Source organism: Suricata suricatta, chromosome 13, assembly GCF_006229205.1.
Source record: "Suricata suricatta isolate VVHF042 chromosome 13, meerkat_22Aug2017_6uvM2_HiC, whole genome shotgun sequence".
NCBI classification, from domain to species: Eukaryota; Metazoa; Chordata; class Mammalia; order Carnivora; family Herpestidae; genus Suricata; species Suricata suricatta.
Window position 1 is genome coordinate 6,910,401 of NC_043712.1, and position 17,272 is coordinate 6,927,672.

Sequence of the window (17,272 nt, forward strand, 5' to 3'; positions counted from 1 at the left end):
AGCTGGTCAGGGCCTTCCTCCTCCCTGGAAGGCCAGGACAGACGCCCCACACCCAGGGCTGGGCACTAGGTCAGCAAAGATAGGAGAGAAAGTCCTGGGGTAGGGGGGTGGGTAGTTCTGAGCCCCGCCCCCCGCCCCTGCAGAGAAGGTCCTACCTTGACTAGTTCGAAGGGGAAGCGCTCGTGGAAGATCCGGTTGATACGGGCTCCCCCTGACAGTTCATAGGTGTCGATCTGGTCCCCAGAGCCCTCAATGCGCTTCTCAAAGTCCACGGCAAACTGCTGGACCATCCTGGGGGAAGAGTGGTGTGACGTCAGCAGCCTAGTGGAGGGCGCCGTGGGCATCGGGTGCTGGGGGGCAGCTCAGTGCCCGGGAGTCAGGACTCGGGGGCGGAGGGGAGCCTCACTGCAGCAGAGCCTTGGTCTTGCGCGCGGGGTCATCAGGCCGGAAGTTCTTGTACTCCTCCACCTCCTTCTCGATGGACAGTAGCTGACTCTGCAGCTTGTTCCGAAGCCCCGGCAGGGTGTCCCGGATGTGGTTGGTCAGTTGCTGGGACGGGGAGGAGACAAAGGTTAAGGCCCTGGGCACCACCGGCAGATACCCCCAGGGCCAAACAGGAACCAGAATCCCAGGGGGCCTGTGGGTGGGGTCAGGTTGAGAGCTGAAGAAGAGGCCGCCACCCCCCTGCCCACCACTGCCCTGCCGACAGGAAGGAAAGCTGCCCAGGGCAGGGGCTGGCATACAGTGGGTGTATTAATGAAATTCATGAGTGTTATGAATAACGGAATTTTCAGTAGAAGCCGGAAGTCTAGATTTTTATTTGAAATCACCTGATTTTTGACTACCAGTATTTTTAGACACCATGAGGGCCAAATAAATGTGTCTGGGTGGGGACAGCTGGGGGACCACCCCCTTGTACCCTCTGGGGTTAGGCCTCCGTAAGGTAATGCTCACTTTCTGGGGCTCCCTCTGGCTAGGTCCCCACACAGAGCATCTCCCTGAAGCTGCACAACGTTCTTATGAAACAGGGCCTGATTGCCATCATCACGATTTTACAGATGCAGAAACAGAGGTTCAGAGAGCTCGAGTGTCAGGTCTGTGGCCTCCAGAGTCCCCACATCTGCCCCTACATTCCCCTGCCTTCCCCACTGCCTCCCTTCCATGATCACACATACATACACACGTACACACATGCCTCGGGTCTGGAAGCCCCATTCCAGATGGAGAAACATCCTGGAGAAGCCCCTGGGATCCCTCATCCCTGTTTCCAGATGGGCCTCTTTCCATTTCAGAAGGAAGCAAGGTCTTTGGCCAAGGACACTCAAGTAATGGCCCCCAAACCCAAGCCCTTGTCAGTGCCACCCTCCACACAAGGTCTGGGTCTCCTCTCCACCCGCAGCGGCTACAGGGCTCCCTTTCCAGGCCCCCGTTGGGGAAAAGTCAGCAAGTCCTGGTGCTACCTCGTGGTGGCGCTGTGGGTAAGTTGTTTTGTTTTCTGGATCTCCGTTCATAAGCAGGATAGAGACGCTAACCTCTGTCGGTCACCCTCACAAAACACATGTAAATGATTCCGTCCTCATGCTGGTTTCCCCAGGCCTGGGCTCCTACCTGGTTGAGGACCTTCTGCAGGTAGGGCGTGCCCATGCGGTCCGCCAAGTGGCGGTAGGACGGGTGGGAGAGGAAGAACTTGCGTTCAGCAGCCAAGGCCGCCGTGATGTCCTTCTTGCCATCAATGTCCTTCTGGCTCCGGTTCACCACCCCGATGTAGCCTGTGGAAGGGGGTCCAAGTCAGGGGCAAGCAGCCTTGCACAGGGTGGGGTGACGGGGAAGAGCAGGGGAGCGGGTGGGGGGCAGGCAGGGAGGCCGCCTACCTCTGCGCAGGGGGAGCAGTTTGTTCTCCAGCACATCACGGGCATCTGTGCCCTCGTCCATCAGGTCGAGCTTGGTGATGACCCCGATGGTGCGCTGGCCTGGGGGGGGGGTGGCAGCAGGAGAGGACCGTCTACGCCTGCACTTGCTCTCCCACAGGAGCCCACATGCACTCGACTGCCATCGCGCTCCCCACATCTCCCTACCCACCTCCCTCACCCACTGCCTGCCTCTGCTCTCCCGCCTCATTCTTCACAGAGCAGCTCCCTCCTGGGTCTTGCCCTGCTGCTGCCCTTAGGAACCTACCCTGGGGGTCCACCTCCTTGGCAACCTTGAGAGCATCGGAGTTGGCCAGGTCGGAGTTGGCCGGGGACACAGCCAGGATGAGGCAGTTCTCCTTGGTGACGAACTGCATGAGCATGTCCCGGATCTGGAACTCGATGTCAGGAGGTTGGTCCCCCACCGGGACCTTGGTCATTCCAGGCAGGTCCACCAGTGTCAGGTTCAGCACTGGACAGGGCGGCGAGAGGGCGGGCTCAAGGCGAGGGGCGTGGCCATGGGCGGGCGGATTAAGGAACGGGGCCGGGTTTAGAGAGGATCCGTTTGGGAGTTTGACCGCAGGTGGACGGGATTAGGCTAAAGTGGCCGCCCGTTAAAGGCGTGACCAGGAGTGGGCGGAGTCATGGCAGGGTGGAGCTTGGGGTAGGATGGGCAGAGGAGGGGTCGCTGTGGGGGCGGAGTCTGCAGGAGGCGGGGATCCCGCGCTAAGAGGAAAGAGCAAAGGGGTGTGGCCAAGACGCTGCCCCGGGGGCGGGGCTAAGCGAGAGAGCCAGGAGGTCGGGGGCGGGGCCACGTCTCCTCACCGTGCGGCGAGTAGACGCGGAGGTTGATAGGCACCGGCGAGATGCCCTTGTTAGTGCCAGTGACCCGGTCGGTCTCAGCCTCGATCTCCAGACGCACCTCCTCAAAGTCGGTGAATTTCTTCCCCTTGCAGTGCAGGAATTCGGCATATTCTGTCCCGAAAGGGTGGGTGGGGTGGAGGAAAGAAGGGTGGAGGGGTAAGCATCTTAGCCCGGAACTCACCTGGGACCCATCTTCCACTGGCAATAGACCCCCACACACCCCAAATACCGCCTACTCTACCCTCCCTCTCCAGAAAAACGCCGTGTCTGTTATGCATTTTTATCCCCACTGGCCAGGTGAGGAATCGAGGGCCAAAGTCACATAGCAAGCAAGTTCCGCGGCTAGGTTGGACTTCTCCTTGGGGATAGGGTAGCGAACTGCAGAGGCCCAGTCGGGACGCCGGTGGATGAGAGCGCATACCTGTGGTGGCATTGACCAGCTGCAGGACCAGCGGGCGGCGAGTGACGATGCCTGACCCTCGGGGCAGGAAATCTCTGCAATGGGTTTGGAATAAGAGGAGGGTCAAAGCCTGTCCCAGGGGCACCTGCCACTGCCACTGGGAGCCACTGCCACTGGGAGCCACTGCCACTGGGAGCTCCAGCGCTTTCCTAAAGTGCCCACCACACCTTAGCCTGAGGGTTTCAGGTCACTAAGGGGAGATGACAGGCAAGAAAGCTGGAAAGGATCTCCCCTAGGTACCCTGGGTCACAGATTTATGCATGTGAGCTGTCAGGAGACAAGACTAATAACTCCCAGATCTCTTTCAGGTATGCCCTCGACCCAGGCACTGCCATTTAACTGAGGCACAGGGTACCCCACACGCCCGCGTCCAGGGGCCACAGAGTGCATCTCAAGGAAATGGAGCCGCACCTTCTTCCTTCCCTTCCGCTCTGGGGAAAGTCAGCATCTCACTTCCCCCTGCCAGGGCCCCATCTGGCTGGGGTTGAGGATGCTGGGGGATGGGGAGAAGGAAAAGAATTCATGCTTCTTAAGTGCCTACTCCATGCCAGGCTCAATATTTCGTGATATTGCCTTGTGAGGTAGGTGCTATTATTATCCCATTTTGCAGATAAGGAAACTGAGGCTCAGAGGTGTTCAGGCTGTGGTATCAGTATCTAGCAGAGCAGCCCCTGGACGCAGATCCGTTTGACTCTGCTGTGAGAGCTCCTTGCCCTTCAGTCCCTTGCAGGCCCAGTCTTAAAGGACTGGACCCGAGGGGTCCCAAAGTCACCCCCTGCCCTAAATCTGATGTCAATACCTCAGATACCCACTTGTGCCAATGTGAACCTCAGCAATCCTTTTGGCTAACTCTCATGGGTGGATTCCCTGTCCTATCAGCTCTTTTCATGTCCCCCACCCACCCACCTCGGCCCCATGCAGGCCAGCCCAAGCATGAGGGTGGGGGCCTTTCCAGGGACCAGGCTGTCAGAACTACAATCACAGATCCCCAGGACCCAGGAAAGGGGGGAGCAGGCTACAGCCTGAGGGACCGTAGGGCTCTAGCTGGCCACCTCATTCATTGAGGCGCACATGGAGACCCAAGAAGGGGAAAGACACATTCAAGCGCCTGCAGGACTTGGACAGAGCCAGAGAAGAACCCAGGTCTCCTACCCCCAGCTCAGAGCCTGACCGGGACCACACAGCTTCTCACACCAACCCCCAGCACCCGATTCCCATTCCCCTGCCTGGGGGGTCCCGGGTGCAACAGAGGAGGCCCAAGCTCCTGGTTTCAAGGCCTCCTCTTGGGCCCTGGGGAGGCCGCTTCTACCCCCTGTTCTCACTCTGCCCCTCCTTTGGGGAGGTTAGAGGCTAATAGGGAGGGGCCAGCCACTTCAGTGAGGAAGGAGAAGGATGATGAATCCTGCATTTATTCATCATTTCCAGGTGCTACGCAAGCACTTTTCATTTTTGCAAGACTGAGCCTCAGAAGGGCAGGGCTGGCATCCTTCTGGCTACCGCTGGATCCCACTGTCCAGCCCAAGGCTTAGCCCCCAAGAGGTACTTAATAAATGTTGACTGAATCCCCAGGTCCTCAAAATAGTGCTCTGCGATGGAAAGTATTTTACGGATGAGGCCACTGAGGTTCAGAGAGGTGACAGGACCTGTCCAAGGTCATCCAGATGGGAATGGCAGAGCTAGGATTCAAACCCAAGGGTCTGTTGGGCCCCAGAGCCTGGGAACTTCCCTGTCAAAGTTTGCTGCTCCTTCGATCCTAGAAGCCAGACTTGGCTTTTTATGTAATTCAATTAAATTCAGTCTAGGACATATTTGGGAGCAGCTGCTTTGTGCCAGGCCCTGTGCTGGGCCCTGGGGAAGTGAGATGATGAGTCAGACCGCTCCCTGCCCGGAGGAGGAGCTCACAGCATGCAGGGAGAGATAGACAAGTAAACAGATAATGCAATACAGTGTGACATGTAGCAGAGAGAAGGAGGGGATTAACGGGGTTGGGGGAGGTTCCTGTCTCTGTCTCTGCCATCCTTTACTCATTCCTTTGGGGGGGACCCTCTAGTATTTGGGTCCCCCCAGGGCTGTGGAGATAGGACATCTGTTCTCACAGAGGCTGGGTTGCGCATGGGGGCCTGGGGTCCACCCTTTTCTCCACAGGCTCCTCATCCAGCAATACCATGGCAACTGCTGTTGCCATGGAAACTACAGGAGGGGCTGGAAAGGATGGGACTCCCCGCAGAAAGCCCCCCACGCAGAGACACGGACCTTCCCTGGAGCTCTTCGGTGAGAGGCCTCCCCTGCACAGATGGGCCCACTCGGCCCAGGCCGCTCTGCAGGTTAGGGGTCAATGAGGTGCCACCTAGAGGGTGCGGGGGAGCCCAGGGCCCAGCTGGAGGGGCGGTCAGGGGTCTGGGCCAGCCTGCCCCAAGTCACTGCCTCCCCAGGGCTACTTATGGGACAAGCAGCTTAAGGGAAGCGGAGATTAGAGGGGCAGGACTATGTGTGAAAGTAGAGCCCCTCCTCAGACCAGGATCTCGTGGGGCCAGGGTGGAAACGGGAGTGCCTGGGTGGGGAGAGGCCCCATCGCTGCCACAGCCCAGGTTCTCAGAGTGAGGCTCTCTCATGGCCTGCAGGGGCAGCTTGCTAAAATGCACGTTCCCCAGGTACACTGGGGTAGGAACTCGTGGGGCAGGGGAGGGAGAGAGGGAATCTGGATTTTAAACATGATCCCCATGTCATTTTCCTGTTCCCTTTCAAGTTCAGTGGTTAGGAGCCAGTGGATTAGGCCCTGGGCTTGAATCCCGCCTTGGCCATTCTGTGGCCTGGTGCCCTTGGACAAGGTGCTTCACTCTCTGGGCCTCAAAGCCCTCAGCTGCAGACTGGCATTATGGAAACTGGGCATTCTCCTCTATCACACGTGGGCGGCAAGAAGGCCCAGCAGCCTCCGGGAGGGGCATGAAAAGAGCTTTGCCTGGGTCTGGTGCACCATAGGCACTCAGCAGCCCCTTCTTTAGGAGGGTCCCCGAATTTCACCAAGGAGCACATCATCCCACAGAACCCTCTGACCGCCTCCTCCAGGCACTGACTCGGATCTCGGGATTCTGACCATGAAATGTTAGATGGAAATGATGAACGCTGGGGAGAACTTTGCAGAGACCATGAGATTCCCCCATCATTGTCCAGAGGCGGGGACAGAGGTCCAGAGAGGGGCAGGGAGGTGCAGGGAGGGAGGTGGCCGAGCGAGGGTCAAGGGCTCCAGGCTCGGGCAGGCAGCAAAGAGCACCGGCGGGTTCGCATGACCAGATGGTGAGCTCCTTGCTCCCCGCTGCACTCTCGCGCTCATGAGGGACCTGGCACACAGTGGGTGCTCAGGCGGTGCTCAAAGCCATGGCGTCTGCTTCCCACCGGACACACTGTCCCGCAGCGCTCTGACAATGTGGGGGTTCAGGTCTGATCTGGCCCCTCGCCAGTGCCACCCTGCACCTCCCACCCAGCTCCTGCTTAGGCTGAGGGAGGACAGAACAGGTGCCCAGAGAAAAGCATGCTGGGCCCACCAGCCTCGGGGGCCACGTGGGAGGGGTGCGTGGTGGCATGCCAGCTCTCCCTACTCATTCTGGACAGATGGCGGCTTCCCGAGGAGGCCTCGCCTTGCCATCTGCAGAGGCACCTTCAAACCTGAAGCACCGGGAGGATGAAACGCACACCCCTCAGGACCTCCAAGCGCCACATGCTCCCTGCCTGAGTCGGCACTGTCGCGCCCAGAGGGGTCTGGGGAAAGTACACCAAACGCACAAAGTGACCCTTACTGTACTCTCACACCTGAGATCTGGGGCCAGAGCTCAGGGACCCCGTTTCCCTGGTCCTGTTGATTGCAAACACTGCCAGCCTGTTTGGGCCCGGTCTTCCTTCTAAGCCTCCAGTTTCCTGGGCTTGGCCTGGCGTTGAAGGTCAGAGCTGCCACTTGGGAGCTCTGTGGTTGGACACAAATGACTGTACCTCTCTGAACCTCAGTGTCCACGTCAGTAAAATGGGTTGCTGTCAGGCTTACATAACTGGATGCCTGAATAAATGGTGGCTATTATGGTTATAAATAATATAACTTGTTGAGCAAGCTGAGAACACGGGCCGGGCTCCCACCACACGCGGCAGCAGGAAGGGAGTTGGAAGGCGGGTCTCCTGGGTGCGGGCCGGAAGAGTGGGCGGGTGGGCCAGGATATTTCCAGCCAAATCTTGCCCCTGAAAAGCGGAAGGCCAGGGAGACAGGCAGGCTCCGAGGTGCCCTCTGAACCACGGAGCTGGGGCGGAGGCGAGGGAGTGGGTGGGCCAAGAAATACAGTTGGGAGGAGGTGAGGCTCGCCAGCCCACAAGTCCCTCTCTGTTCCCGTTATCCCAGGAGGCCTCAGGCATGCCCACATCACAGCCCATGAATTTCCAGCTGAGGTTTGAACGTTTCAGGGCAGTCCTGGCCTGGCTTCTCCCGATGCTCCGATGTCCTGAGAGCAGGGACTGGGCTGGTCCTGTTTACCAGTGTCCCCAGCCCCCAGCATGGAGCAGGGCAGGCAGCTGGCACTCGGGACAGCCCTGCTGGCTGAAAGAATGATCTGGAGACGGGCTCCACCATCACCCTCATTGCGTAGATGTGGAAACTGAGGCACGAGGCGAGATCATAGCACACGTTGGTGACTGGACACCAGGACTGGCACTCAGGGATCTGGACTCTGAGGACGCACGTCCCCTCAGCGACCACTCTCCCTACTGAAGAAAACCTGTGGTCCTTCCTGCCTCCTTATCCTTCCCTCCTTCCTCCCTTCGTTCCTCCCCTTCCTTCCTTTCAAGTGTTGATGACTTTGTATTTTCAAGATGGAAATAGATTTCTCTTTTGCCTCCTACTTATAAAAATCGTATGCTCTCCCTTTGAAAACACATTCAGAAAATACACAAAAATGTTTAAAAACAAAGAGCAACCATCACCCCAACACCTGGGGCTCTCCATCGTCAACATTTTATCATTTACAATAAACATCACGGCCAACACCGATGGGTCGCGCACCGCTGGCCAGGGGCTCTGCCAGGCACTTGAAAAATCTGCATCATCACGAGGCTTCTTTTTGGGGTGATGGAAGTGTTGTAAAATTAGATCGTGATGATAGTTGCACAACTGTGTAAATACACTGAAAATCATCGAGCTGTGCACCACAAGCAGGGGAATTTTATGGCATGCAACTTACACCTCAATAAAGCTGGTTAAGAAATCTGCATCTGCTTTTATTTTTAAGATTTGATTTTTAAGTAATCTCTCCACCCCACATGGGGCTCGAACTCATGACCCTGAGATCAAGTCTCATTCTTTACTGGCCCAGCCCTCTAGGTGTCCCCTGCGTCCTCTTGATGGCTCCTCGTGAGGCTATGTAAGGCTGGTGGGACGAGAGGAGAGGTCAGGTACCCCTCACGTGCCCATCCACGGGTGCCCAGTCCACTTAAGTAGCGGCTCTGTTTGCCAAACAGCTCGATAAGACATTCACCAGGTCATTCAATATGGAGTTACATCTGGATGCTCATTTCTTATTACCAGCAGCTTGATGTGAAAGAATCTTAGTGCTACTATTGAATTATTTTCCTGCTCTGAACCTCAGTCTCCCCGTCAGTGAAATGGGCAATGGAGCAACTCCCTAATAGGGCTGCTGAGATCCTGGCTGTGGGAGAATCTAATGGAGGGTGCCCGTTGGTAGGCCCACACAAGCCATCCAAGCGCTCGCGGCCAAGGTGCCTCGTGTGTGTGCTAGTGAGCATTTCATTCCTTCAAATTTAGGACTCGGGTCAGAGGTGAGTGTGCCTTCACCTGCTAAGGTTTTTCTCCCCATCCTGGCTGGTGGCCTCATTGCCCTGTGCTCAGACCAGATGCACCTGAGCCAGAGTCATGAAAGGGTGAGGCACTAATAAACAGGTAAAATGCTCATAGGAACCACGGTTGGAACTGCTGTCTGCCGGGAGCCCTCAGCCCAAGGGAATGGCCTCTCTCTTCCTCTGCAGCCCCTCATTCTGGGAGAAGACTGAGCCCCACCCCACACACCGAGGGTCAGGTCATAGGGGAGAGGGTGGTCAGGGAAGACATCCTGGAAGAGGTATTAGCTGACATGAGACTTTGAGGATGAGCCAGGGAAGGAGGAAGATGAAGCCACGGTGAAGATGAGGACCCATTTTTTCCCCATAAACTAGGGCGCACATGCAGGGAGAGGTGGGAGGGGAAGCGAGGCTGGTAAGGGAGGCCGGCCTCAGGGGTCCAGTTCAGGAGCAGGAGCGAAGGCTCTGTCTGGAGGGCAGGGGCTAAGGAAGGCTTTAAGCGGAGGGGGCCAGATTGGGAGACCATAGAGAGTTGCACGCTGCTGGGTGGAGAATGGGTTGGGGGTATGAGACAAGGTTGCCCCAGGAGCTAAGACAGAGGTGGGGGCCACTGAGATACAGACAGGTGGGTAGACTGGGGGCCGGATCCACAGGGCCTGGGCGTGGGGAGGATAACACAGGAGGAGAGGCTGGTCCGGGAGCCTTTGGCCAGGGCAGTGGGAAGATGCCACTTCCTTGAACTTGAACACCTTCCAAGGCCAACAGTCCTTTTCCCTGGTGCCTGGTGCCAGAGCTGCCTTCTGCATAGAGCTCCTGCTCCCTTCCTGCATTTCAGTCGGGGGAGGGGTACGAGTCCAGAGAGACAACCGGGCAGAGCAGAGGGGAAGCGGAGGGGTGTGTTTTGTACACACACGGGTGGGGGCGAAGACGGTCGACACTGACCCAGAGGCAGGAGACCGGGGCAGATTCCTGTCCTGCCTCTAATTCCATTGCTGTGGGGCTTCAGGAAGGTCCCTACCCTCTCTGAGCCATCTCACCATCTGAAAACCTGGGATGGTAGTCTGCCTCTCCTACGAACGGGCTGTTGGTTCCATGAAAATAGTCAGCACTGCCCTTGGACATGAGGAATCAGGACCCCTGCCCAGTCCTTTGGGGGGGGTGTCCCTCTTTGGATCTCTAGAGCAAGGAGTCCCCCAGGGGCCAAGGGTCAGTGCCCAGCTGGAGCCTATGTCACCTTCCTAGGCCTCACTGGAATGCTCTGGAATTTCCTGTGGGTCTCAAGCCCTCCTCCAGGGTCTGACCTTACTGTTAAGGGCGGCCTCAGGGCCAAGGGGGCATCCTTTCTGGTGCCATGGATGGAGCTCAGATGTGAGGCTGGGTGTCCACATCCACATGGGAGCCCAGGAGGCCCCTTGTGGTGCAGGCTGGAGTTGGAGACAGGGCCAGCTTGGGGAGAGGGGCCACCTGTCCCGCACACTCTACCTCCCGGCACGGAACTCTGAGGAGTCTGAGATTCTAATTCAAACCCAGTCTGCCAGGTCATTCTGAAGGTGCATTTGCCAACGTGGCAGGACAGCATGGATTGTATTCGGCAATCCCTTCGCTTGATTTGTCACTGGAATATGTAGACATCTGGCACGTGGGCCCCTGTTCCGGCTCGTGTTCCACGCCTGGTAACACAGTGCCCTGGACGGGCCTCCTGGGCAACAGCCTCTCTGCATCCCCTCCCCCAAGGTTCTGACCCTCTGATCCTGGCCAAGGTCTGGGAAACTCGATTCTGCTGGAGCCAGGATCAGATGCTGTCTCCCAGAGTCACCTTTCATTCCTGACTCCTTGGGGCCACTGGGTGGGGTGGGGGTTTGGAAAAGGTGTCCTCGGGCCTGGGCTGAGCACACGAGTGTGGTTGTAGACGTGTGTTCGGCAGGTGCCAGCTCTGAGCTTACAGAGGCTAGGCCACGGGGTGGTGGCCTGGCAGTGAGTTGGGTTTCTGGGTGTGTGGGGGGGGTGACTGCTGAGGGGCCACCAGTGCCTCCCAACCTTCCTGGTCTCCCTGGGGCCTCCACTCCTCACTCAGTGACCCTGCGCCTGGAGCATGTTCACCTCTTTGCCTGACCAGGTCTCTTTCTTGTTCATGTCCAGCCTCAAATGCCACCTCCCCAGGGGGCCTGTACAACGAAAGAGCTGTATGTCATTTAGTATCTGTCTGTCCTGCTCAGCTGTGAGCCCTTCCTCATCCCTGGGAGCAGGGGTGGGTCCTTCTTGCTCATGGCTGTATGGCCAGGGCCTGGCACACTGTAAGTGCCAAGCAAATGTCGGTCCCCTCTGTCTCCTCCAGTCAGTGACTTTCTACCTACGATGCCTCAGGTATCCCCTAATCCTCTTTGGCCTCAGTCTCCAAATCTGGGAAACGGAACCATTCAAGCGTATCCCAAAGTGTTCAGAAGAGACAGAGCTTAGTAAATGGGGAGTGGGCTGTCCCCCACCAGAGGGGCTGGGGTTGACCAGAAGAGGGGCTCCCAGGGGCCAGAGACCAGTGCTGGGGTGAGAACATGGAGGAAGGGCGAGAAGACTGGTAGGAGGCAGGCAGCCTGAGCAGAGGTAGGCAGAACCACTAGGGAAACCCAAAACCTCGCCTGTCAGAGCCACCTCCCGGGCTCTGAGCAGAGGCCCGCTCACCAGACCCCTGCCATCCCTGCACCCCGGGCCCCCTCCCAGCTGGTACCTCTGGACTAGAACGGGAGCGTCCTCTGTGCCAGGCCTTACCCTGAGTGTTTTGTGGGCATTACCTCCACACTCAGCACAATCCCATGAGGGAGGTACTATTCTTATGCCCGTTTTACAGATAGGAATAGCAGCTGAGCAGGGTTTAAGAAACATGTCCAGGGTCACTCAGCTCGGAAGTGGCAGAGCTGAGCTACAGACGCAGGACCAGTTCCAGAGCCCGAGCTCCCAGCCCCTCTGCCACATTCCCACCGGCCTTGGCCTCCCCAGGGGCCAAGAGGGCAGGGAGGTGGGCGCTACCCACTTGTCAGCCTACCAGGAACCAGAGCGAGGGGAGCGGGCCCTGAAAGCTTGCCCAGGACGCCCCACTCTTGGGACTGGACAGGTGTCGCAGGGAGGGGGCATGTGGCCAGGGACAGACAGAGAGTGGCCCGGGCCAGCAGGCATCTGCTCACAAAACGCTGGGGTGCCCTGGGGCCCTCCACACACTGCTCTGACTGCATTTACCCGAGATGAGTTCATCCACACTCCCCATGGGTTTAAATCCCACCTCTACAGGGATGGACGGCTTCCAAAGCTACATTTCCAGCCCGCCTTCCCCTGAGCTTCTGGCTGGCATCGCCACCCTTCCCACCTTACACTTGGGGCTGAACATGTTCGAAAGCAAACTCCCGATTTCTCCCCTGCCCCCTACACCTGCTCCTCCCGTCCACCGATCACGGCCCGGACACCCGCCCAGAGTCAAAGACACTGACGTCAGCCTTGAGTCCCTTTCTTCACCCTCCGCATCCCATCCGCCAGCAAGTCTTGTGGGGACTTCTCTCCAGAATGTCCCCTGAAGCCCACCATTCTCCTTCCCCACTGTGAGAGCCCTGGGCCAGGCTCCCCGACAGCTCTGGGCCACGCAGCAGCCCCTCACCTGCCCCCGCCCCCTCCCCAGCTTACACACTTGCTGGAATCAGCTCAAGGCACTCCACTATTTAAAAGCTTCTGACAATAATGAAAATATACTCAACTCCTCATCAGAGCCTCAGGGCCTCGTAGATCCAAGCCCTGCCTACCTCTTCCTGATGCCATGTTGCCCTTGCCCACCAAACAACCAGCCACAGTGGTTCCTCTCTGTTCTCTGAACACACCAAATTTGTTTGTGCCCCAGGGCCTTTGCATTCGCTACTCCCTCGGCCTAGAATGCTTCCCCCGTCCCATGGCTTCTCATCTCAGAGGCTCCCCCCTCCTAGAAACCTCTTCTGACCTCCCTGCGGAAAGCAGCCCTTCTCCCTTCCACAGGCCTGACCACATTCCCCGGTTGCCGAGGTTCCCCTTCTGGAAGGCAAAGCTTTGGTCTTTTGCACTCTGGAATCTCCAGTGCCGTGACGCAGTAGACACTACGAATGTCCAAGTGACAACATGAATTAGCCTCAGTTTCCCCTTCTACCGAAGGGGGATGAAGAAAGAGCATTTCCCCATCTACCGAAGGGGGATGAAGAATGAACATAGACCTGAGATGTCCTAGCAGGGTCCTTCCTGGGCAGCTGCTGGGCCACTTCCGTTGCAGAGCTGCCTCCCGGGGTGCCCTGGAGCCCAAGCTGGCCCTGGCGCATTTTCCACTTCCTCTCCATGGGGTGTTGGCTCCCGGGAAGCCCCAGGAGGCTGAGCGGCTGTTACCATGCTCACCAGTCTGGGGACCCAGCCCTCGGTGGAGAGGCCAGGAGCCTGTGACACCCCGCACGTCCACCTGCCGCCACTCTCAGGTGCAGGGGGCACAAGAGGGCCCAGGGCTCCACTCAGCAAGCTAACAGTGGCCCAAGGCAGCTGTGGCCCGGCTGGCTTGCGGTGCTGCCTACTTCCTGGCAGCTGTCTTTGCTGGACAGTGAACCCCAGGAAGACAGCGGCCAGGTCTGCCCTGGCACCCACGGGTCCCCAACCCTAGTTGACCATCAGCAGCTCCCTCCCACACGGGCTTTTACACCCATGAACTCACTGGAGCCGGGCACCAGCCTCTCAGGAAGGCGGGGCAACACCTCTCAGTGTCCCCATTCCACAGATGGGGAAAATGGAGGCTCATGCACCTGTTTGTCTCCGTGTCCGGTTCAGGGCGTGGGTCTCGGAGGCTCTCAAGACTGAGATTAGGAACCTGGGCTTTGGGATCTAATAGATGCTGTCCTTCTGGGTCTGCTTCCTCATCTGCAGGACGGACATCACGGTACCTGCCTCCTGGGGCTGTTGTGAGCCATCCTGAGAACAGTGTGGGGCACTCGAGAATGGCTCAGCGGATGGGGGCTGAGGTCACCTTCCCCACTGTGCCTCCCGCCCAGGGCGCACGGCCTGCAACAGGCAGCCGTTGAGCCGATGTTCAATGGATGAAAGGTAGGAATCTGGTGTGTACACTGTCAAGTGCGGCATTTCCATGGATGCCACTTCAAGGGCTAAGGCCTCTGGGCTTTCCTGTCTCCAGGGTCCTCCCACCCCCTCACCCTGACTGCTGGGCCACAGGGAAGGGACCCATCTGTGTATCTCTTGCCTGTTTGTCTCTGCAGCTCTGGGGGTCACGTGAGCAGGAGGGGGGCTCTGTGGGAGCCGGTCCCCAAGAGACAGACGGCCTCCCCCTCTGCTGACCAGATGGGCCCAGCCGCCCCCACAGCGGCTTTCCCATATCTCCCAGACACACTGCTTCTGTCAGAACCCTTCCCTTGAGCCGTTGGGTGGCCCCTGGACTTCCCGGGTCATATGAGGGGCAGGAACAACCATCCAGTCCAGCTGTCCTTATTAGAGGTGGGGAAACAGGCTCAGAGAGGGCAAGTGAGTTGTCTGAGGCGCCACAGCAGACCCTGGCTTGGACCCAGGATGTCTCACCTTAGACTTGCTCCCCCCTCTGAAGGAGGGGCCTCTGCCTCCCTCGCCAGTTGCTTCCTAAGCCTGGAAGGTCAGTGGGAGAAAGCTAGGGTTTCTGAAGAAGGTGAGGGAGGGAGATGCCAGAGTGGGGTGCCCAGTGTCCCTGCCTCCTCCCTGTCTGCTCAGCCCCCCTCCCCTCCTCTTCTCAGCACAGAAAAACTATCCCTGCCTCCATTGTATTTGGGGAGCCTGAGGAGGGGGGTCACGACCCTGCCTGCCCCCCTAAACCCAGGACCTTTCGTCTTAGCGGTTGCCCCCCACTCCCTGCCACCTGGCCCTCCCAGCGCCCTGTGGGATCAGAGGCAAGAGGAGGATTAGGCTCTGCAAATGGCTCCCCCCTCCCCGCCATCCTGCCTCCCTGTCTTAGTCATCTCTGCCCTCCGCCGCCTTCTCCCTCCATTACAATCCCTCTGCCAGGCCCAGGGAAGAGCGACGGTGCCGGCGCCCCCCACCCAGGGGCGGCGGCGGAGCCAGCGGCCGGCGGCTGGCGAGAGGATCAGAATGGGTCTCGCCGCCGCCACCACCCCCATCCTGGTCCTGCAGCTCCCCCGAACCCCCCCTCGCCGCCGCGCTGCGCACGGATGGCGGCGGGAGCTGCAGAGGTGTGTGTGTGTGTGTGAGGGGGGAGGCTGTGCCTGGTCCTCGATGCCCGGGGGCCGTGTCCTCTCCCAGGGACACAGCCGGGGAGGGGGTTCCTAGCCGTGGCCCAGGGCTCCTCATGGGGGAGGGAGCTGTCTTCCGTGGAGCCCAGGGCTGGGGAGCACTGCCCCTGGGGTGCTGCCCGCTCCGGGGAACGCGGGAGCCGAAGGGAGGCGCTGAGTAATGCAGGCCCCCTTGGTGCCTTTACTGGGGGGGGGGGAGACCTTTGCCAGGGTCTCTTAGCAGAGTGCCGTCTTCCCTAAAGGATGTGGCAGAGGAGGGGGGCGTGATACCGTGGCCGGTGGCTTGACGACGTTTGCGGACAAGCGGAGGTTGGGGGGGGACTGCTGCCCCTAAGGGGCTCTCGGGAGGGGGGGCCGCCTCCTTCTGGCTGGAGGTGGGGGGCGCGCCGTCTGCGGGTACAGCGCCAAGGGCTGCGAGGTGGCGGTGCCGTCGGGGCGGGGGGCGGAGGCCCGGGGGCCCGGGCCGGGGGAGTCCCCGCTCCGAGGCGCGCCGCTCCTACCTGCCGACGAAATTCTCGAGCACCGAGCTCTTGCCGGCGCTCTGGCCGCCCACCACCGCGATCTGCGGCAGGTCGAGGTCCGCGTTCTGGCCGATAGCGGAGAAGGCGTCCTGCAGCCGGTTGACCAGCGGGATGAGATCCTCCATGCCGCGGTTCCCCATGGCTGCGGCGGCCCCCGCGGGCTACGATCCGGCCGCCGCTCCCGCTCCCAGCTCCGGCTCCGCCGCTGCAGCCGCGCGCTCCGACTGCCTGCGCCGCGGACCCCCGCCCCTCCGGGAGTGGAGCGGAGCTCTGCGCCGGGATGCCGCCAGAGGGCGCCCAGGGCGCTGAGAGGTGGCAGTCGTGCGCAGGTGCAGCCCGCGGCACCATGGGGATTGTAGTTTTCTCCATCTGCGGCTTTTGGGGCGTTTGAGCCGTTTCTGGGGGGCTCTGGTGCTGCAAATCGGTATCTTTCCTGGAATTGGGTGAGGTGTATCCTTAGTACCGAGCTTCTCGGATAGTGGTCATGGCCGTCTCACTCCATCATACAGATGAGGAGACTGAGGCATGGAAAAGAGATGGCTCTCCTTCAAGGTCACAGTATCCTGACCCGGAGCGCCACTTGGCCTTAATGCTTTCTACTCTGAGTTCTGAGACTAATTCCTGGCGGCATGCCCGTTCCCGCCTTTGGGTTTCAGTTTCCCTATTTCTAGAAGGAGAGAGAACATTAATTCAACAAATATTTATTGAGCACCTACCAAAAGCCAGTCCCTGTGTAGGCAGTAGACATACAGCAATAAACAAGACCAACAATGTCTCCACCCTCATAGATCTTATGATGGGTACTGGAGATAGACCGTAAATGAATAACTAGGTAAATGAAATAGAGTGGAAACGGTTTATACCAATAGTGATGGAAGACATAAACAGGATGTGAAGAGAGGTTCTGTGTGGGTGCACAGGTCTACTTGGCCTGGAAAGAGTTGGGTGGTTCTCTGAAAAGTGAGAAGAGACCTAGATGACCAGAAGGAGCGAGCCACAGGCAGATCAAGAGGGGAGAGCAGGCCAGGTTGAATGAATAGCAGGTATAAGGGCCCTGACCCTTGCAAGGCCTTCTTCCGAGAGTTGGGACTTCTTGTCCTAGAGTGCCAGATTTTGCCCCAGTCCATCAGGGGGGTGGTAAAACTGGGATTTGAAATCCAGGACTCCTACAGCCCTACCCTATCTATCCCTTTCATACACCAGGGGCCCTAGGCCTAGCCACCCACCTCTGCATTTAAGGAACCTCAGTCAGCCTACCCTGTACCGCTGGGCATCAGCAGGCCACCCTGTTTGTGAATGCGAGGGGTGGGGGCGCTGCTGGGAGGGCAGTGGCCTGGGAATCAGAGACTGTCATTCACTCACCCATTTAGTGCATATTAACTGAGCCAGGTGCTATGCTAGAGCCCAGAGATAAAG

At 58.8% G+C, this 17,272-nt stretch overlaps 1 protein-coding gene across 13 annotated transcripts in view; it reads right to left on the reverse strand.

Moving 5' to 3' along the window:
- DNM1 (dynamin 1) overlaps positions 1 to 16,112 on the reverse strand; it is a 43,442-nt gene extending 27,330 nt beyond the window's left edge. For 12 of the 13 annotated variants that reach the window (XR_003901783.1, XR_003901784.1, XR_003901785.1 and 9 more), the window contains exons 1-8: positions 15,836 to 16,111; positions 3,193 to 3,266; positions 2,733 to 2,882; positions 2,176 to 2,379; positions 1,872 to 1,970; positions 1,609 to 1,769; positions 407 to 549; positions 156 to 291 (exon numbers count right to left, since the gene is read on the reverse strand). Coding sequence is in view for 10 of the 13 variants with exons in the window: in XM_029919780.1 (XP_029775640.1) it covers positions 156 to 291; positions 407 to 549; positions 1,609 to 1,769; positions 1,872 to 1,970; positions 2,176 to 2,379; positions 2,733 to 2,882; positions 3,193 to 3,266; positions 15,836 to 15,996 (1,128 nt within the window). In the remaining 3 variants the exon portion in view is untranslated. Of the gene's footprint in view, positions 1 to 155; positions 292 to 406; positions 550 to 1,608; positions 1,770 to 1,871; positions 1,971 to 2,175; positions 2,380 to 2,732; positions 2,883 to 3,192; positions 3,267 to 15,835 lie in introns of all 13 variants that reach the window. The other variant, XM_029919790.1, reaches the window with a different exon arrangement.
- Between the last annotated feature and the right edge of the window lie 1,160 nt (positions 16,113 to 17,272).